The sequence below is a fragment of the Cupressus sempervirens genome, chromosome 9 (assembly GCF_028749045.1).
Source record: "Cupressus sempervirens isolate cs-2001-9-10 chromosome 9, ASM2874904v1, whole genome shotgun sequence".
In the NCBI taxonomy this organism is placed as follows: Eukaryota; Viridiplantae; Streptophyta; class Pinopsida; order Cupressales; family Cupressaceae; genus Cupressus; species Cupressus sempervirens.
The window spans coordinates 10,798,046-10,821,238 of NC_143126.1; the positions used below are offsets into that span (position 1 = coordinate 10,798,046).

At 36.8% G+C, this 23,193-nt stretch overlaps 1 protein-coding gene across 3 annotated transcripts in view; it reads right to left on the reverse strand.

Annotated features, from left to right (window-relative positions):
- Positions 1-8,914: 8,914 nt before the first annotated feature.
- The window catches only part of LOC149537383 (HMG1/2-like protein), a 32,705-nt gene continuing 18,426 nt past the window's right edge, over positions 8,915-23,193 (reverse strand). For 2 of the 3 annotated variants that reach the window (XM_089802881.1, XM_089802880.1), the window contains exons 2-8: positions 10,269-10,346; positions 10,005-10,112; positions 9,861-9,918; positions 9,699-9,743; positions 9,535-9,615; positions 9,341-9,427; positions 8,915-9,232 (exon numbers count right to left, since the gene is read on the reverse strand). In XM_089802881.1, the coding sequence (XP_089659007.1) occupies positions 9,203-9,232; positions 9,341-9,427; positions 9,535-9,615; positions 9,699-9,743; positions 9,861-9,918; positions 10,005-10,112; positions 10,269-10,336 (477 nt within the window). In that variant the 5' untranslated portion in view covers positions 10,337-10,346 and the 3' untranslated portion in view covers positions 8,915-9,202. Of the gene's footprint in view, positions 9,233-9,334; positions 9,428-9,534; positions 9,616-9,698; positions 9,744-9,860; positions 9,919-10,004; positions 10,113-10,268; positions 10,347-23,193 lie in introns of those variants that run through there. The other variant, XM_089802882.1, reaches the window with a different exon arrangement.

A 23,193-nucleotide genomic window follows, 5' to 3' on the forward strand; every position in this document is an offset into this window, starting at 1 on the left:
ATCCATAATATGTGATCATGCCCATTGCCCATGATGCATAATTATCCCCAGTAAAATTTACAACTATTGGATGGATTATATATTCCATGATTCAACCATGATGTACTTCTCACACACAAAAAATGAGATAAAGAAATTATTTCAACCCCCTCCCCCCACACAATTACCACTTGCCAAAATGGACCAAAGTGAACACCTGGTTTTAATGATTACAAGTATGAAACTACAATAGACTCGACAATCTAAGACACAAGATCATTCAAGGATATACTCAACAAAAGAAGGATCACACAGGCACCAAAATAAACCAAATGTTGAAATTGATATTTTCACCCAAATAAATCTATAATTTGGTAGAAAATCTATATAGTTCTCCAAAAATAATGCACCTTCAAAAAAAATTGCACCTCAAAATGTGTCCATATGAATTCAAATGAACCCTCTGAAGTTGTGAAATCAAGAACTAGATAGGTACAATCACCAAAATATGCATTTTTTTTGCAAAATTCATCCACCAAAACCAGAAAATAGCAACACCAATGAAAACTTTAGAGGGCTAGCAAAAATAATAAAAGATACACTCAAAATGGAGCTCAAATGGCCAATTTATGGTCGCTAAAAGTCTAACAACCAAATCAAAAGTGCAAATGGTGAGGGGTCTAAATTTTCAAAACCTGGTGATGTAAGCAAAACTAATAGCCTAAATTTGATGGTCAAAGCAACCATCAAGATAGTTCAAAAAGGCTAAAAATAATCATCAAATTTTACACAACAAAAAGATGTTACTACCATAGGCTCAAAATTGAAAGCCATATGTTGTCAAAGAAAATAAAAAATTGCTCCTTTGACATCCAAACAAGTGTCAAATTTAAACAACCAAAATGGTGAGTCAAAAAATTATCCTTCATCCCTTCAAAAGTGAACAACTTAAACATCACACACTAAAGCTTGACTTCTAAGCTAAAAGTGTTAAATAGTCAAAATTGACTTATTTTTTCAAACTTATTTTATTCCTTAGTGTGTGATCTTTAAGACTAGCCGTTGAAAAGGGATTGGTATGCACTCGTAAAAGTTTGCTACCAACTGGTAATCTCTAGTTGATTGGGTATGTGGATATGGCTGGTTGGATGTCTAAACAAGACCATCGCTTGTACAACTAGAATGTTTGTGCGAAGGACATGATTTACTATGGCGAGCAAGTAAATCGCAAGCAGATCATCATCAATGGAGCTCAGTGTTGAATGCTAGATTTCCAATGTGGCAAAGTGGTAATGTCACGACGACAATGGTTAATGTTGGCTCTCAATGATATGTAAATGTCAAATGGTTGAGATGCACGCAATATTTGTGTGGACATCATGGAATGCAATGTCAGGTGATGTGATGTAGAAGTATAATGTTTGGATGACGAAGCACTTGCTTAGGATGATGTTTTTCGTGCAGCAGACAATTTGGAAGGGGATGTGCAGTGGTTATCAGTTCAATGTCGTTATTGGAGGCAAGAGGTAATAAGCTGGGAGCTCGTCTCGATGAGCCAAGGCCTTATTATGAGTTGCTCAATCCAAAATAATTAGTCCCACATCAGTTAAATAATCAATTTTGCCAATGTTTAAATTCAATCCACCACAAGAGAATTGCAAACTTTGGCTCAATTGTTGGGTAATGCAAACGATGCTTATAATTTTTTTGTCACTCGATTGGATTTCTCTCGTGTTATAGAAAATTTATTTCTCGTTTCAATTTGTAGAAAATTTATGAAATTAATTCCAGATCTGAAAATTAATTGAAAAAAATCTAAAAAATATTATTGAATTTGCAAATCAAGTTTCCCAAGTTCGATTTGTGAAAAAAAAAGCTTTAAATTAGACTTTTTTCGAATATAAGAAAATTTATAGTCCAAAATCATTGAAAAAAGTGAAGCAAATAGCTCTCCAATAGATATACAATGACACCCCTATGAATTTGATACCATGTAAGAAATTGGCTAAGGCATAGAATGAAAATGTCAAGATCTAGAAGCTTGATCGATAACACAAGAGAGATAGATAAGTGATATGATCCTCAATTGACTAGATTGAATGATGATCAATAATACATAAATAATGTCCATTGATTTACATATAGGTATGCTTGAATATATAGGCAATGCATGATAACTAAGCGATATACAAATGATTACCTATTAGTCATGCAAGGTGGAATCACATGTCCACTAAAGTGGTTCATCATCCATTGCACACCAAAGCATGTGCAACAATGATAGGATTATAATGTGATAGAAGCACTAAAGATGGATATCACACATAAAGTGGAATGAGACAGCAACCAACTCTACCTAATGGAAATTTCTCATACACCATGTGCTAAAATGAAATGCAAACTCTTATGTGTCTACATGATAACTAATATGTAAATGCATTATCCTAAATAAACTTAATTGTAGTTATAATTAATTAATTAGACCAACATATATCAAACAATCTAATGAGATATTTACTTGGAACAATAGAAGTGGTGTAGAAGATTATATTTCTAAACAATTAGATTTCTCATTTTTTTTTTGTTTTTGGGTTGGTGGAAGCTTGAGTTCCACTTTTGAAATTCTTGATTAGAGGGGACCTAATAACTAGCCTATAAAATTTTTAGCTACTTTTGTTACATCCTAAAAATCCTCCTTTCAAGTTCTAATTTTTGTGGCTTTGGCATCTTTCCCTCCATGAGTTAGTGGTTGACTAGAGAGATGATGGTGTTGCCTATGGTATTGATATGTACTCTTTTGCTAAGAAATTATAATCTATTAAATGACAACTCGAGAAATGGAATAGGTGCTTCTCTGATAACCCTTTATGCTATGAATAAAAAGCTTCAAGCACACTTGTTACCACTCATCAAATCCAAAATCTTGCTTTTTTAGAGAATTTGGGCTAGATAAGAATCCCAAGTTGTCAAAGAAATGGAGGAATGATAACTTCAGGAGGAGATTTCTTTTGAAGAAAAAGGCCAAGGTTGACTAATTTTAGAAGGGGATAGGAATACAACCTTGTCCAAAAATCAATGCAAGCTCGTTGGCATAAAATTTATATATCCTCTTTTGTTAAGTCGTAAGAAATTCAAGTATTTTCCCTTCAAGCTTTCTCTTGTGAGGCTATCCAGTATTTTTCTACTCTATTTTCCTAAGAATTTTGGTGCCCTTCTGCGCACTCTCACAAATATGCCAAGAACTTACATTCTCAAGCATAAGTATTTGCAAGGAGTTGATTATTTGGTTGTTTCTCACTATCCTTAAGAACTCTCTAGCTTGGTTAGAAGGAATATTTTTTGGATCTACAACAAGGGCTCTAAATCTCTCTTTTGAACAAAACCTTGGGATGGTAATCCCCCCATTTTTTTCATGTATTCACATTTGCAAGCTCTCCATGATTGTTTTATAGTAGCTAGTTGTAATAAGGCTTTTCATTTTAAGATTACTTGGAGTTAGGCTTGGCTATTGGTTTTAGATGGAAGGATTCTTGTGAATGACCAACAAGTGGTTTAGAAATGAGTTGACTCCTAGTATGGCTTCTTCAGAGTGTAGCTCCTTGATGGAACCAAATGTCTTAATCTAGGGTAGTTATCTATCTAGTGCATACTTCATTTCTCTTGGGCTCTTGGATCTTAATAGATAGTTTTTTGGAGGTATTGAGGCGAGTTTTTTGGAGGTATTGAGGCGCCTTTATGGAAGCAAGTTTGGAATAAGTTTTTTTGGCACAAATACAACTTTTTCATGTGGTTGGTGGTTCACAATCAATGTTTTACTTGGGATAATATATGCATGCAGGGTTTTCATGGCATGTCAATGTGTCTTATGTTATAATAGTGAGAAATTTGTTTCTCATATTTTCTTTCAATACTCCTTCACCAAGGAGATCTAACACTTCTAGTGAGTTAGACTTATTGGTATGTCTCTTCTTTGTCTCAATTTTGGGCTCATTAAGATCATGCACCTGCCAAAACTCTTTTCTCTTCAAATTGCATGGGCTTTTGGTTCTTTTATCATTTGGCATGTTTGGCTAGAGAGGATGTTATTGTAGAAAATTATTCATTCTCGTTGTGACAATGTTATGGCTTAAGTATGATTTGATAGGAGTTGTAGATCCTAGGGTTGTTATGAGCAATCATATTAAGAATTTCGATGCCCTTTTGTGCACTCATGAATATACCAAGAGCTTGCATTCTCAAGCATAAGTATTTACAAGGAGTTGATTATTTGGATGTTTCTCACTATCCTTAAGGGCTCTCTAGCTTGGTTAAAGAGGTCCTTTTTGGATCTACAACAAGGGTTCTAAGGCTCTCTTGCAAACAAACCCTTGGGATGGTAATCCCCCCATTTTCCCATGTATCCACAATTGCAAGCTCTCTATGATTGTTTTATAGTAGTTAGTTGGGATAAGGCTTTTCATTATAAGATTGTTCAAACTTGGGCTTGGTTATTGGTTTTAGATGGAAGGATTATTTTGAATGACCAACAAGTGGTTTAGAAACGAGTTACTCAAATTATGGCTTCCCAAGAGTGCAACTCCTTGATGGGACCAAATGTCCTAATCTAGGGTAGTGATTTGTCTGGTGTGTACTTCATTTCTCTTAGGCAGTTGGATATTAATAGAGAGTTGTTTATAGGTATTGAGGCACCTTAATGGAAACAGGTTTGGAATAAGTTTTATTGACCCAAATACAACTTTTTCATGTGGTCAGTAGTTCACAATCAATATTTTATTTGCGATAGTATATGCAAGCAGGGTTTTCATGCCCTGTTAACGTGTTTTAGGCTGTAATAGTGAGAAATTTGTTTCTCATCTTTTTTTTCAATACTCCTTCACCAAGGAGATTTGACACTTCTAATGAGTTGACTTATTGGCATGTCTCAATTTTGGGCTCATTAAGGTCATGCACTTGCAAAACTCTCTCTTGAAATTGCATGGGCTCTTGGATCATTTGGTATGTTTGGCTGGAGAGGATGTTATTTAGAAAATTATTCTTGTGACAGTGTTATGGCTTAGGTATGATTTGATAGGAGTTGTAGATCCTAGGGTTGTTATTAGCAATCTTAATTTCCTACTAGGTGCTCGAGTAAATTTTGAGCAAGGTAGTTGTAGTAGAGAGAATCTTTAAAATTAACATAGATGGCTCCTCTCAAGAGAATCATTGACCTACTGGCATTGGTAGAGTTGGTTGAGATAGCTCTAGTGATGTTCACTTTCTTGTTTCTTTTTTTTAAGAGCTTTCATACAAATAACTTAATACACGATCTTCCCATTTTGTATAATGTTGAGCATTAATTTGCACTTGGTTGGCACAAGACTATTTGCGAGTCTAATTCTCACAAGTTTATGACTTTGTATCTAGACAACAACTTGGAGTAGTTAGTTGATCTTTAGCCTTAGTGATTAGATGGGTTTCCCTAGTTTTTTATTAAGGAAAACAAGTTTTGAAGGGAGCCTGAAACCCTTTAACAAATCAAAAAAAAAATTCAATGAAGCCCAAACCAAACAAAACTATAGCCCATAGGTGGAACAGGTCACCAAAGAACCAGGTGACCATGGTGGCAACAAAGGTAACATAGTATACCTCAGCCACAAAAAACAGGTTTTGATCGAGCACCTAAAACCCCATAGCTTATAAAAGGTAGACAATAATTCCCAAACCATGAACAACTACAAAGTACAGTAGGCCAAAAAAGCCAGGAGCCAAAACGGGACAGGGACTCAAAATTTCCTTTTCAATCCCTTCTTTTGAGAACATAAGGCCATATACAAAATTGGGTTGGTGGGCTTGACCTTTTTACCTTTAACAGGTGTCCAACCATTCCCCATCAAACCAGCAGCCTTCTACCACGCGAAGTCATCTGCACCACAAACAGCCCCCAAAACCCTCGCGGCCTAGGGAGAGTCCCGGGCCACATCAGAAGAAGGTACAGCAACAACATTCAGAGGCAGAGCCACAAGAGGGTCTATAGTCGAAGCACCAGTGACATATTCTGAAGGGGGAAGAACAGGAGAGAGCACCACTGTTGGGCAACCATAGTTTCCCAAGGTGAGCCACTATCCCCACCAAAGGGGGCTTGCTGAACCGTGTAGTGATCATCTAAAACCCCTTTCCACCAAGTAGGTGACTTCTTCGATCTAGAATCAAAGGAGCATCGGGCAGCTAGGTGTCCAATCTTGTGGTATTTCCTGCATCAGAAGGGGATACCCTCATAGTCAAGAAGCTGAATCCATGAGCCAAGAGAGGTGACCAACATAATCTTTTCAAGGATTCCTTTGGAGACGTCAATCTCCACCACAATGTGAGCATACGTCATATCGACCAATAAAAAATCCCCAAGGGCCTCCCCCACCGCCTCAAGGACAGAATCCAACCAAAGGTGAAGGGAAAGATTCGGCAGTCTAACCCACATCGAGATTTTATTGAAGGATTATGTCGACGTGTCAAAATCCTTATACCAAGGTTTAGCCATCAAAAGGAACTTCTCCCCCCATGAGAAACCACAACACAGAATGTTGTTTCTATCTTCAATGGTAGTGAATTTCACTATTAAAAAACCCCTAACTACAAGGTAAATTTGGGTTGTTTATGAAATGAGGGGCTCCCACACACAGGTGATCTAGGCGTGCAGATCCGACAAAGAGGGCCAAAAACCCTTGAAACGAAAAATATCTGCCCTAGACAAGAAGTCCGCCACATAAGTGGATGTCTCCTCAACAATTTCAGCCCTAAATCAAGCATAATCAGGTTGCCAACGGCAGTAGGCACAACAACATCGAGCCCCGAGTGCACAGTATGACCGCCAAAGCCACCACCAATTCCAGTCTCATAAATAGCTACATCGGGGTAAGAAATGGCAGATCTACCCATAGCAACACTAGATTGAGCAATAGCCGCCCTAGCAAGGATAGCCGCAAAGGAACTGCTAAGACCAACCCCAAAGGCAAGGGTGTCAGAAGATAGGGTATCCGTCTAGGGCAATGTTGCGGGAGGAGCTTGGAGCAGAAGAGGCACAAGGAGCCACCGAGCCAAACCCTACACCATCCCCGTCCAAGGAAAAGGCCCGCAAAGATGTTGATGCAACAAAACCAATCACAAACTCCCACACCAACAAGGCATTTGGCATCGTAGGCAGCACGCAAGCTTGATCAATCAAGTGTTATTAACTTGTTTTGTAAATGTTGCAAAAGTTGAGTAGCTCATTGTAATTTGTTACTTTTACTCACATCCCTTGCAAGAGGTGTAATGTTACAAATTGTTTCACCAAATCAGCTTCAAATCAAATTCAAGATTGAAAAATAGGAGGGGCAATTGCCTCTTCTCGTTAGATTAGTACGAGGATAGAGGAGAGGAACATGGTTCTATAGTACTATCTCTACCACTTTGTATCTATTTGGTATTTTTAACCTTTTTTTAATTTAAAAATTAATAATTGAAAAAGCTTTTATATTTGTGCAATATTTTGTTTGCTAAATTTGAAATTAGATACTCACATTTTTTCATCTATCTAGACAACATAATATTCTCTATAAATGTGGGGGCTTCAAGAAGTTCGAAGATTGAAACATACTCTCCTTAAAGTTATGTAGTAGTATTGGGTTGAATACCATTTAAAAAATAAACCAGTTTTCTCAATGTCAACCTATTTAACATGTTATTCATAAGAGCCATAAAAAACAATGTACTTAAAAATCACTAGGCTTCACAATAGAGCTTAATCAAATTTTGAACATAAACTACACAATCTAGTAGAAACCATTAAATCGGTTCACGCCTAAGAAAGTTCTTATTTTATAAATATTTGCTTTTCCACATTGATGCCAATGCTCTCTTCATTATTTGCTATAATACTTGAGACTAAATCTAACAGCATTAATTATTTGCTTGTTTCAAAAGTATGGTTAGCTTTTGTTTTCCTTTGACTTCAAATTTCATTTACAATCCTTTACTGAATCAATCAAATAATCAGTTTTAATGCTGTCCGCGAGACTACCAGTTTATGAGACAGCAATTTTAATAACAATTTTCAAGTTCTTTTCATTGTAGGGTCTTCTAATGTGGATCTTAAACCCACAGTTTTGTTAGGTCGTCCCTCCTCAAATGGCTCATTGAATGACGACATTATTTCCAATAAAATCAAATTCATTCACTCAGAGCTCATATAAATGTGACAAATCATCTTTTCTTTAGCTAGTCAATTGCTTATTTGGAGATAAATTAAAAACCATCTGTGAGATGACACACACTGACTCTGTTTCAAACTCGAGACCACCAAGAGGCCAAACTCTCCAATATTACACACCATTAACTAAATTTCAAAAAGCAATTTTCTTAAAACAGGCAAAAATGCCAACAATTTCCACAACTTAACTCTCCGATATTAAGAACTGCTTACATTATCCATTAGTTACAGTTATTTTAATTAAAAAGCGCAGTCACAGACATCATTATATACCCATTTTATCAAGAACACTGCACTACAGCATCTTTAGATCTTAAATTTGAGAAATGTCCATCTACTCATAAGTTGACTTGATTACACCTTATGGGTAATAAACGCTAGCAAGTAAATTAAATTATGCAAACCACGATCATCAGCTTTCAGACAAGTGAATTTGTTCTACCACAACCTACAGCAGCAATGGGTTGTTGAGCTAATAATGTTTGTTTGCAGCCTACAGCAGGTATTTAAGGCACCTAAACGCTACAAACAATGGGCAGTTCATTCACATCTGACATCCCCATATACCTTGAACATTTCATTCCATACCCAAACAAATTTGGAAGCCCACAAAGCAAAATCAATATTTCTCAAATTTCTTGAAGGCAAGGCGAAATGTTGACAGAAGGTGGGTACTTCCATGCACAAAAACATGTTTAACTGCCTCCAAAATCATATATAAAGTGCTTGCAAGTGATTAATATTAATTAAAATCAACAATTCAAATATCAAAGCCATTTATGATATAGACTACGCTCCAAAAACTTCATGTGTTTATATCAATAAATATTGATGGATTTTACTTTACAGCTATCTAGTCAAACTACAATGGCCCAACAACTTCTTAAATTACTTGCTATACAGAACAACTTTAGCTATTGTCATGAAGTCAGATTTGGCAAGAGAACAGTCAATGAAAAATCTTCTCGCTGCCAATATCTCCACTACACTTCAATGTGATCATTCATCATCTTCCTCTTCCTCATCCTCCTGCACAATACCAGTGTAAGCATTCAGTTACGAAGATTTTACCCTGGAAGAAAAGGAGAAATAACTTTGATCGACTGTACTAGAATCCAAACTGGCATGAATATCTACCTCTTCACTTCCTTCTTCATCTTCATCATCATTTATCTCTGACTTGGACTTCTCAGATTCCTCTTGTGCAACAACTTCATCTGCATCCTGAAGTGAAGATTCACAGGAAAAAGACAATGCATTACAGAAATTATAAACCTATTAGCCAATACAGTGCACTTTATGAATGAAATCAAAAAACCTCAGTGACTGACTTTTTTTTTCTTGTATTTTGTCATCGATATCTCATACTCAGCCTTCAAACGTGCAGCTTTTTGAATATAAGGCGCCTTTTCCTGCAACCATCCCCAATGAGATCTTATATGCATGAAAACGCATCAATATCATTCAACCAAGTGCTAAATAAAAATCTACAAACCTTTTCAGACATTTCCTTCCATTTTTCACCACATGCTTTGCCAACCTGAAAGATTAGAACTAATCTCAGAACCTAGATAGATACAAACTGGCAAATAAATAGATATTTAATAGAAGCAAGTACACTGTGAGTTGCAAAGAAAGATATACTCTTCTCACTTACTGCTGTTACTCCTTTCACATTTGGATTCTCTGCTTTAAAGGTTTTTCGAAACTCCTCTCTACACATTAACAGACCAACAAGGTAATCAAGACCAAAATTTGACAGAACTAACAGATTTCAGAGATGCTAGTTAAAGCTACTTACAAGAAGACAAAAAAAGCAGTTGGAGCCCTCTTAGGTTGGTTTGGGTCCTTCTTGGCCTTTGCTGGCTTCTTCTTTGAATTTGTCTCTTTCACACTAAGTGACTTCTTTCTGAAAATTTCAAAGATGTATACCATTTAAATTTAGTCCCAGGACAGAGATATCGAAAGGATATAATCTACAACTCATTGAGGGCAAGGACGAGTTGAAATAGAAATTTAAGTGATATTTGGAACTAAAATTATTTAACATGATGATTGGACATACTTCTCGGCTGCCTTTTTATTCTTGGTCTCTGCAGCTGCAGATCCTTTTTTTGCCTTTGTTTCCTTCATCCTTCTGAATCTGAAATCAAACAAAAAGTTTCCCATTTCATGACGAGTATAGAGGTCATAGTATGGTATTACCGCAGAGTCACCATATAGCACCAAGCAGATAAAGTTATGTAATTTCAAAATGCATATCAAGCATCCTAACACGCATGGTGACTTTGTAAAAACATTCAATTGAGCATTCTAATTTTTAACACTCTTATAATACATCCCAAGCAGCATAACATGCCGGGATCAATCCATTGAGGGCTTGTGCTATTGATACAGATAAGCATGTAAAAAGGCAAAGCAGAAAAATAGTTCAGATTGCCAATCAAATGCCCCAAGTTCCATCCCTCGCTAATCCTATTGAGCCTGTACCTCAATTCATAACAGCTCCAATTAGAAACAGGAATGCTGGGCCCTCTCCTTACCCACATTCTGAAAAAGCACCTATTCTATGGGGGAAACTCTATAACTCAGCAGTGTCGAATGGCCAAGTATTGACCTCAGAGGATAGTATTATTGAATTCTGTTGAATGAACTAACCAATGATACTCGGAGCAACACAAGCTAACAATATAGGGGTGAAGAAAATATAGAGTTTCATCCAAGTCAAATTAACTTCCTCAAAGATACAACAGAGAAACAATAGACTTGTAATGATTTAATCCAAAAAGGAAACAAATCGTCAAATACCTAATCTTTTTATGTTGATAAGAATAAGAGCTCAACTACTAGCCCACACATTTTGAGAGACCAAGTTTGACTGTGGCAATAGCAGAATTCCCTAACAAATAGAAACGAGATACCAAAAACACAGGCACCAATAAAACAAGGGATTACAATGTAGGGTGAATACTTGCAGGCTTGTAAAAAAGGGTGATTGTTCACTTGTCTCACAACTGTATGCAATGACACATAATACCAGTACTTTCCTTGCCCAATTTCACAAGTGACATACTTTTGTCACGATAGCTGCTTCTAACAGACAGGTTGCTTGAATTCCTATAATTTGCATAATTTGGCAATCTGGTCTACTTTAACAGAAATTAGATCGATAACAATTCAGTAGATTTGAGAATGTTGAAATGTCTGATGCCAGCACAGTATATCTAAGCTGCTGCTCTTTAAAGAATAGATGAACGAAACTAAAAGGGAGAAAAAAAATTATAAGCATTAAATTGAAAAACATTAAATTCTTTCTAGGTCTCAAAAAACAAATCATATATCCAATATAAAAAATCAGTATTTTCTACAGGAAATCCAAGCAGTTAATCATGTATAACATATTATTTCCATTATTTGTATGTTTCTACTCAGAAACATCTCGATTGTTAACTCTATATTACAAGGTCACTGGGAGACAGGGAGACTTCGAGGTCTCCGGTACTGGTACTGGTACCAGTACGACAATTTTTCAAATAGGAGATGGGGGTACTTGGAGACGGCAAATTTTTATTTATTTATTTTTTAATAGTTTAAAGAGTATAAAACTAAAAGTAAATACAAAATTTGAAAATAGTAATACTGTAAGACTAAAGTAAATAATAATAGTAATGTCACATTAAAAATTAAAACTAAAGTAAATAATAATAGTAATGTCACATTAAAAATTAAAATAGACTCAGAGTCAAAGATTTCAAAATTCACATGATCAGAATATTGTATCTCATAGACATATTTGTTTTTCAAATATTGCATATGATCACCATCATATCAGATTGATAATCGCTGAGATTATCGTTACATATTCAAATTTTAAATTCAAAAAAGTATAGTTTGATGCTGAATTGCCGATATGCAAACAAAAATGAACACTTTGTACAATAAACAAAAAACAGAAATATATCTAGTATTAGTATGTCGATGGTACTATCATCTACTCCACAAGGTTGTGATCATCCATCTCAAGGTCTTCAGCTATCATGCTCTCCAAAAAATCATCTCTCCAAAAATATTTTAAATGATTTAATCATTTAAATTGTCGAATAAAAATTATTTTTCTAAAGTGTTTCTAATGTTTTTAAAGTTATTAATTTATTATATAAAATATTTTAAATGATTTAATCATTTAAATTGTCAGTGGTCTTAATTTTTGCATTAAAAACATTAAAATGAGCGCTAAAATATATAAAATTATTTAATATTATATTTTACATTTATATTTTATCAGGAGACTTCGGGGAGACTTCACTTTTTGGTTTAGGAGACGGGGAGGCTTCAGGGGACTTCGTCATGAAGTCTCCGACCTTTTTTGAGGTCTCCAGAGATGCGAAAAGTCTCCGAGACGCGACTTTTAGGGGGGAGACGGGTCTCCCGGTAACCATGCTCTATAAGAACAATTCATTCTTTGTCAATAATTCATCCAAAATTTTACCAAATGCCTGTCTAATATGGTATCAGAGCCAAAATACAAAGTTCTGTTTTTCTAATGAAAATTTTCAGTTTTTTGAGAAATAAAATTGTCTAATTTTTTGCCAAACTAAAAAAATTTCAAGGGTAGGAATTGTCTGCAATTCATAGCTACATGCGTTGCTACTTTGGTGACTCAACATCATCAATTTACCTGCATTTTTTTCTGGGTCGAATTCAGTATTTTGCATTTTCTGACCATTTTCTCTTGTATCTGAGTCACATTTTTCTTCAGCTCATGGCCCATCTCTATCATACGACGTGACTCTACTGCTGCAGGGTTCATTCTTTGTTTTCTAAAAACAAAAGCACGTCCTCTGCAACTTACGACAGGACAGTTTATTTTGGCCTTTTCTTCAAAACTCTGTTTTTTTAATAACTCTGGCCCTTCCGAAGGGTGTTTACAGTTCATATGAACTCAGATCCAGCCACAGAAAACAAAAATAAAAATGTCTAGCATTTCTGCAACCTCCGTTTTTCCTTCTTTCAGACATTCGCCATTTTTTTCAGACATTGGATAGCTCCTTCCTTTGGCAATGGTCCAAATTCTTAGAAGGGTTTTTCAAGGCCTTAACTGGGTTGCTTTAAGATGTTTCTAGGTGTCTCATATTGTGTGCCTTGAATTCCTTTCCTGCCTAAACTTATTTCGTTAACTAATTCTTGGTGGATTTCTGAGGCCTTAATTGCTTTGTCTTCCGAATTTTCTGGGTGTTACAGTTTCTGTTCCTCAAATTTTGGGCCAGCAGATTCACATTAAAAATAGGTGCCTCTATCTGCCTCTGCACATTCAAATTTGTTCATTCAGTCATCTAACTTTCTTGTTTTTCCATGTCTCAAAATGTGCAATAACATCTTTGACCAACGTTATGTCGGACAACAGTCAAAAAATCAATGGCAAGAACAATAATACTTGGAAGCAGCACGTGATGACAGTTTTTGAGTATAGGTGTCTTGACTAAATTGTGATGGGCACAAACTAAGCTTCCCGAGGAAGCAGACACAAAACAGGATAAATTTGATGAGCAGAATCAATAAGCTTTCGTGCACATCAAACTTTCTGCCACTGATAATCAGCTCCCACAGGTTCCTTCCTGTCAAACAACTACAAAAATTTGGAGCCATCTGAAAGGCTTGCATGAAACATTGAACAAAAGTCATGCATTCTTTCTGAAAAACATGCTCTTCTCCATCATGATGGATGATCAAGTATCCCTACAGGAGCATCCCAATAAAATCAAGGATATCCATGATCAATTGGAAGCCATTGGACGCAAAATCATAGACAGCATGGTGGTAATCACTTTGAAGAGTCCCATCTTCCTATAAGCACTTTGTTGAAACTCTCAACATTGCTTCCATTCATTCTGATATCTCATTTTTTGATCTCTATATAATGCTTCTACTATAGAACGTTGGAAAAACCAATTTGGCAGTGGTACCAGCTCATCTTCTAGCACTCTAGCTTTCTCAGCTAAATCCATAGGCCACTATCAGTTTTCTCAGTCTTCTCAGTAATGAAGCGGTTAATGAAGCGGTCATTAGAAGACCCAAAGAACAAAAATGATCAGTGCAACTACTGTCATAAGTTTGGTCATATGATGTTTGAGAGTCGGAAACAATTAGCCGCTCAAGCCAAGCAATCTAGTTCGCAGCCTCAAGCACATGGCACAAGCACATTGAGCCAAGTGAATCTATCTTTTATACCATCATGGTTAAAAAATATGCAGATGTGTAAAATTATCTGCCTCATATAATAACTCAGATGCCTACACCACTTTACTCATCATCGGAATTGGATCACGGACTTCCAGCCATTCTCAAGTTCAATGATCTTTGGAGGAGAAGAGTTCACCATTGCCCAAAAAGGTAATATCCAGATTCAGTCTAGAGGAAGGAAATTGATCTTCCTAAATGTGTACTCTGTTCCAGGCATGGAACTCAAGCTTCTCTCCATCAGTCAAAGTTTGAGACATTCTCCTCGGTTTAATGTAACCTAATTCCAATCAATCTAGTATCAATGATCAGGAGAGGTCCAGAATTGGTGTTGGTGCTGAAGATCATGGTCTCTTCAGATTTGTTGACTCTATGGATTCTATGGCAGCCCATCGCTCCTTTATTACTACGCTCTGGCATCAGCGATTTGGGCACTTGAAAGTGCACTATCTTTCTCGGCTTGTTCGAGAAGATCTTGTCACTAGACTGCCAAAGATTCAGATCACTAGACTGCCAAAGATTCAGATCCAGAATCTTGGAGTTTGCTGAGCAAGCTGAGCTAGGAAGCAAAATCACACTCACTGTTCAAATGGTGACACCTGGAGAATTTTTAAGGTATTGTATTACAACTTAACCACGTTTATGTTTCTGGACCTATGGCTACTCCCTCTGTTACTGGATCTAGATATTTTTTCACTTTTTGTTGATGATTTCACTTGTACAGAGTGGATGTATTTCCTTCATCAAAAATTAGAGCTGTTCATTGTATATCTAAAGTTCAAATATTTGTAGAAAAAGAGTCTAGTCAACATATTATTACTCCTAAAATTGACAATGGGGGAGAGTTATGTTCATCTGCCTTCTGCCATTTCTGTAATCAACATGGCATAAAGCGTCAATTAACAACCCTCTACTTCCTCAGCAAAACGGTGTCATTGAGCGTCAAAATTGCATGATCATTGAAATGGCCCACTCCATGCTTCAACACAAGCAGGTTCCAAAGCAATTTTGGGCTGAAGTTGTCCACGCTGTCGTCTATCTTCTCAACCGTTCTCCAACAATAGCTGCCAGGAAGCAGATTCCAGAAGAGGCTTGGTCAGGCCATAAGCCCAGAATCAGTCATCTCAGTTTTTTGGCCCCGCTACTGCCTAATGATAAACGCAACAAGTTGGATGCCAGGGGCCAGAAACTCATGTTCACTGGCTACAGTGATAAACAAGAAGCCTACTGCCTAGTTGACATCGAGACTAATCGTCTCATCTTCAGTTGTGATGTAGTTTCGATAAGGAACCAGGGTCATTCCAGCTCTCTCCTCTAGTAATTCACAGGATCGGTCCCTCCAAACTCAAGACTTCGATACTCTTTCCCATTAGGTCAACCTGATGGGAGGGCTTCAGCTGAGAAGGCTCCAGCTAATCCTGTTCCTATGTTTCCTCAATTCCCTCTCCTGGAAGCTCACCTGGACATGCAACCAAACTACCTGATTTTGCTCAAGATTCATTTTACAATCTGTTCGATGATGATGATCTCCTTGCACCTCTTGCTAGCACTTCTACTCTTCGGCCTACATGATGAGCTAAGATGATTGGTGATCTTCATGGTGATGGAGCTCATCGAGGGTAGAACTACTCGAAAAAGAAAAAAAAGCAAACCTTTTAAATCTGTAAATTTTGCTCTCATGGCCAAACTTCACAGTGTGTGTAACCTCAGACATACACAAAGGTAAAAGGAACACCTGAATGGGAAGAAGCTACAAAAACTAAGCATCGTAGCCTATTGAAAAATAACACTTGGTTTCTACCAGATCTTCCTTCAGCAAAGAAACCCACCGGCTGCAAATGGATCTACAAAGTCAAATAAAGTTGATGGCACTTTAGACAAGTACAAGGCTCGTCTTGTTGCCAAAGGCTTCTCTCAGTGAGAAGGAATTGACTATTAAGCGATCTCTTCTCCCATTGCAAAGATGAGCACCATCATATTAGTCCTTGTCATGGCAGCTTGGTGTGATTGGAAGGTCCATCAAATGGGTGTCAAGAGTGTGCTCCTCAATGGTGAGGTTCAAAAACTGTACATGACGCAACCTCTTAAATTCAAGGTTGCCAATAAAGAACACTAGGTACTCAAAATGGTGAAAGCACTCTATAGCTTCAAACATGCTCTTGGGGCATGGTACACGAAAATTGATAATTACCTCATAGATTAGGGTTTCCAGAGGAGTATTTCTAACAACGTATGTATGGGCTCTTCTAGACACACTCAAAATGCAAGATTGTAAACCTAAATCTACACCTACGAAGTTTGGTCTACACCTACGGAGTTTGGTCTCAAGTTATCAGCCAAATCTGGTTCTCCTGTTGAGAATGAATTCACATACACACAACTAGTGGGCATTTTGATATATCTCACCACCACTAGACCTAACCTCATCTTTGCAGTGAGTTACATATCTCGCTTCATGACAGCTCCCACTTCAAATCATCGGTTGAGGCAAACACATCATGGGCACTCCTTATTACTAGTCAAACATTTTTTAAGTTTTACATTGCTTTTTCCATTTTTTATCAATTAGTTATTTATATTTATCTTTTTCTTGAATTCGATCGTGTGATAAAATTGTTGTGTAGTTGACGTCATGTTTCTTGCTTCTGGTACAATAGGTTCCAACACAGGGATATAAATCTGTCTCTGGCAACAAAAGTTGTGAAGTCTTGAAAAATTGACAACAAAACTTGTGATCTTGATAATTTACAACAAAATGAGCAAATGAAATCAAACAATGATGTATGTTTGCTTCCACTATCAACCATGCAATAACTTAATCCTACCCTAAGCTCTACTCGAGCTATTAAACTTTTGGTAAAGTGGCTTTATTAAATTAAATGATTAAGTTGTCCAATAATCAATATTATTCAAAGGATGGCTCGTAATTTGTTAATTTAATTTAAAAATGAAAATAATAAAATAGTCACCTTATCTAATGAAAATCTCCAACTGATGGAAATAATAAATGTGTCCTGACCTTCTAGATAGTGGTTGGGGGTCTTTATAAGGAGGCTTACAAACCATAATAAGGCGAGAATTGATTTGAAAAAATTTTAAAATGTACAAGGCAATGACAGTGTATGAGATTTAATAAATTTGCATGAGGCAATGACAGTGTCTGATCTCTAAGGACATAAACCTTCAGCAGATTGATAAGGATTATACAACCCAACTCTTTCCCAAGGCAGGGTTCAATCAGCATTTGAATTTGGGTCAAAGTTGTAATGTCTCCTTTGGGGACAAATTTCCAGAAGTTTGGTGATTGATTCAGAAATACAATATTGATATTTTACCAGAAGAGATTATTATGGCAGTTGAACAGCCATCTCTCCGAAAATAATCAAAATAGTGAGATTTTTGTGGTTAGCCACAGCAACCATACTTATTCTCATCAATTCAATATTAATTTTTGCTTCTACTTTGGAAGCTTATACTTTCAAGTTTAGCATGACATATTGGAAAAGCACCCTATTTTGTTTATGCCAGGATGTCTAATATTTGGTATGTGAGTGAGACTTGACTTCATATTTTTCGATGGATTAATATTGGCACGGCCTTTAGAAAGGGGGCAGTTATATTTTAATAACTGTTGGGTGTATTGCACACTTGGCAATAAATTAAAAGGGCAACCTGTGAAACCTTTAAGTAGGCATAAAAAAGTGCTAAAGAATCAAGACTATGGCAAGAGTTCGATGACAAGGAACTTTATCATGGTAAGATGTTATGCATTTTCTTCTCTGTGTGGCCCTTCACATCTCAGTACACTTCAAATACGTTGGAGCAAGGCTTCCCCGAGGTAGAAGCTCTATTCTTGGCATGGCTCCTTTATTTTGATTTGGGCTCTTTAACAGAAGTTTTTGCTTCCTTGAGCCCCGGCCTTATTCTAAAGTACATGGAAATCAATTGCTATATGGAGGGGCAAATAGCAGAGGCCGTGGACCTTGCTGGGGAGGAAAATTGTGGGTGGATACAAAAAATTTGGAGTCTTCTATGATGGTAGCCATCAATCTTGCACATGGATGGTAAGGTGCACAAATATATACATGCCTTGTGTGCAGATAATACTCTTAAGAATCTTGAAATAAATTCTACATGTAACTTTTGCTTTAAGCAATCGATTAATGATGTTTAAAAGGCAATATCATTTTGACTGCATACATTATTTGTGAACCTGAGCATTAAGTTTATTGCCCACTGTACTTTAAAAATTTATTGAAATGGACCCTTCCAACCTGTTGGGTTTAGTATTTATGAGTTGGGAATAGTATTTATGAGCTGAGAAGAGCCTGCATACATCATCTATCAAAGACAAAGGCAGCAAGCACAAGCACAATCCAAATCTGATCCAGTGGGTGAAATGGGTGATGACCATCCACAGCCATATGCTAGTCTTTTGGCCATGCAAAGTGATATAGCTAAATAGTTGAAACAATATAACAAACAGTGAATCTATGGATACCAATAACAGAGAAAGAAGTGAACAGAGAACAAAGTGCTAAGAATTAGCAAGGGGAAGGAAGTCAATCTTCCAGGAAAGAAAACAGAGCAACTACCAGACAATGCTCACATTTTTGGCAGAGCCACATACCAGAGCATAGCAACAGGAAGGTGGTGAAACCTTTGAGAACTACCGAAGAGAGTACAAATCACTTGATGATGAATGCAGCAAAGTCTTTGGCAGATTTTTGCACCATCAAATACAAGAAAAGGCCCAGGAATGAGAAAGGCTAAGATAATAAAACAGATTTGCCAAAATAGGTGGGCAAGTTGTCCATTCCAAACTTTAGTGGACCTAGCCGATGCACTGCACAGTCTTGGGTACCGAAGTTCGACACCTACTTTCAACTAAGTCCAATGATGGAAGTGGTAACAATCAAGTATGCTACTCTTCACTTGGATGGCAAAGCAAATGAGTGGTGGTACCATGGATTGGACACCTTGCCACTTGCTCACATCACATCATATGCTGTCTTCAAAGAACGATTGATTAACAGATTTGATAAGAAAGATCCAAAATTACATTACTGTGAGTAGACTAATTTGAAGCGAGTAGGTTCTGTATGCACATGTGTCTGAATTTCAGAAACTGACATTTCAAAGCATATAGATTGGTTGTCCGTTTGGTGGAAGGTTGACTAGTGGCTGGTTAAAATCCTTTGATCCTCCTACTCTTACTGCTGCCATTAAAAGAGCATGCCACGTGGAGTTTTCTACCTCTAAGGCTAAGCACAATCATGACGATTCCATGCTGCCCTCTGTTGCCTTCATATACATAAAACCTTGTAAATAAAGAATACCCACAGGGAGACTTGTTTATGGTAGGCTGATGGTGACACAACCCAAGAACAGAATGGACACAACAGAAAAGGGAAATTGTATTAACTGAGAAAATAAGCTAGTACAAATAGTACAGAGAAAATAAACTTCAAGACATGCCCTAAGGGCTTACAATAGCATAAATCTGGAGATAATTTCTCCTTTCAGTACCTCCTCTCAAACTCCACTCCAAACTGCCTTTTACAATGCCATAAATCTCCTTAAATAGACCCCGGAGGGTTAAGGACTAGGAGTACATTCTAGAAAGTGCTAGTAGGCATCCACCGACCAAATAGAAGGTTCCAGAAGCTGCGTTAGAAGTCGGTGCAAATCTAGAAGAATCCAGAAATGGTAACCGAACTTCCGGGAGGCATAACTTTTGAACCGTAGCTCCGATTGACGAACCGTTTACATTTCCAGAAAGCTCTCGAAGCGCTCTATAGCCCTATGGACCAGCTTCGCTCGTCCCCCATTTTTCGGCCCTTTTTGAGGTCATTTAATGCCCCTAACCTGACTTTGAAGCATTCTTAGGAGGTCTCCAAAACCCGAAAAACTGCAATAATTTTCAAACCGTGGGGCCTTTTGACCTGATTCTTTTTCTAGAATGCTCTAAATCACAATTACATTCATCTAGCCAATTCACACCTTCGAGGTCACCAAAATGATGGCCAAATTGCATGCTCCTATTTTTTCGGGATTTTCTAGCACACTGATAGTTGAACTGTGAGAGTTGGAACCTTTATTTGACCCAAATGGGTGTCCAAAAATAAAAACACATGAAACAGAAACTAAATCTAAGTACTTTTTTTTTTTTGGTGACACAGGATTGCCCTTATACCTCTGGATGCTCCTGCATCATAGTCAATGTCCTGGATAGGAATCAAAACCCATATATTGGAAGCTCAATGCCTTACTCTCGTCGACACCTTCAAGGACTTTTGAATTAGCATCGTGGTCAAAGAAGAGAATCATATCACTAATTGTGTGAAGGAAAGTGCGAGTTCAAGATAGAATGCAATTAATAGCTTAAAACATTCAAACTACAATATCAAAGCAAAATCAAGATAAGACATAAAGAAAGCATAAAACCCTTAAAGATTTGCAAACAACCCAAGAATAGCTCCCTTTGTTGTGTAAATTTGTCAAATGCTAGTTGATTATGTGTGCTCAAAAATGCTCAAGCTTCGATGGGTAAGATTGCAGTTGCCTTGGAATAAAAGGGGCATTATAACTTTGCACAAGATAGTGGATGATATGTGAGAGGTTGAGCCTCAATTTATAGAGTTGTAGAGAGATAAATGGATGGTTGAAACGACAAGCTCATAAAAGGCCAAGATAGACAGCAAGAGCAGCACATGGATTGTGCCTTTCTCACACGCATAGCATAGCAACAAAAGCCATGATCACTGAGCGTGAAAAGACCTTAGGGGTGAAGGAGATTTGTATAAAGCCAATTCTTGTCTTACACCCCAAAGTACAAAGTTAAGGATTCTTTAGGGACTTTGGAGAAGTGGCAAAAAGGAATATTTTATTCTGGAAGGGATAAACATGTAAGAAGCCCATGTTGGCTCTTACACATTGTGGTGTACATTTAAGGTTGACAAGGACCATGGTTGACTTTGGTGGTTATTCTTTTTGAGATGGGATTAGGCTTAATTAATGGGTAAAGTGGAAAGTTTAGATGTGATGGGAGGAGAGAATAAGCGGAGGGTTAGTTAAGCAATGAGGGTATTTAATCAAATGCACAGTAAGTATATGCAAGTGGGCTTGTTAGGAGCCATGTTGCTCAAATACAGCTAAATAAGATTATTCAATTCCAAGTGGAGGAAACTGAGTTAAATGAATTAATTAAAACATATAAGTATGTTTATTCCAATTTATAGAAGAAAGTGGATTAATTAATTATATGCTAGGTTGCAAGGTTTGGACCCTACCAACTGGATATGGGTCAGGGTCTAGGTCCAGGTCCAGGTCTAGGTCCAATCTATCCGCGCCACAACTGCAGGTCCTTGTGGCAGGCATCATATGCAAACCCACAAGGAGACACAGTCTATAGCGTGGACCCTGCTTGGACCTAGGAGGACCCATAGCCCATGAAGACAAAATGTATGTTAAAACACAAAAAATAATATATTTTTTATTATTTTATCATGGTACAACTATATATATATATATATACACACACACATACACAAACCACGATTTAAGCGGAGATGAGCCTTAATGAAGCCCTTAAATAATTTGTGTATTTATTATATTAAATTGCAATTTATTAATGGTATTGTTATAAGATGCAATCAGCCAAAATGGTATAACAGTACCATTAGTAAATTGTTATTCGATATAATTTAAAATTAAATGGTACAACTCACACAAATATATATGTGTGTGTGTGTGTGTGTGGCTGTGTATGCATTCAAGCCCACCATTAATAAAATAAAACATGTGACACTAAATATCAATAGCAATCGAACAAATCCAAATCCAACACAAAGATGATTTAAAATATCACACCAAATTAAAATATATATTGAATAATTGGGAGCACATTGGTAGTCAAGCCTAGTCCTAAATATTGTCTCTTAGGTTAAATGATTATTGATTACTATTAATTAATTGGCCTGCAACTAACTAATTAGATTAGTTTGGCTACAAGGTTAACATTAACTAATAAAATAATAATGTAACTAGTTGATGGATAATGCGAGTAAGAAAGCTAAATTTAATTGAGAATGGTTATTCAAATTTAAGGGTCTACACTAACAAACTAGTAAATATCTCGAGATTATTAGCATGCAAGCTCTATTAGTGAGTGGTAGAATATTAACCTTGATCTTTCATCCTTCACTGGAAGCGAAATGAATTGTCCACAATTAATCATGTCATTTGGTGTTATTTGTCCTACTTATTTTAATTTCTCTCTATTGAAGCATGTGATGGGAATGAAATTATGTTTCGACACCCCTGAGTTGTCTAATGATTGAATATACTTCCATCAGCATTGGCTTTTCATCTCCTCTCTTTCAAGATGGATACTGCCATTTGTCTTCTGGCAAAGAAGTGCCGAAATAGCTTTGAAAAGGAAGTTGTTTGATCCAAAGCTTTTAACAAGTTCAAGGATTGTAATATAAGTCATCAAGATACTGTTGGCCAAGGTTTCTCTCTCTTACATCACAAGGCAACCATAGATGTCTTTATGTTCGCAATGATTTTATCAGAGATGAATAGGAAGCCAAATTGGCTACTCATGCATAAGCAATTGGTTATCAAGCCACACTAACACAGAGGTTCAAAAAAGTTTGTGGACCATTCAATAGTTGACTTGGGATAATCGCCAACAATGACAACAGGCAGCTTATCAATCCACAATTTACAAGCCTTTGAGTTTGTTCCAT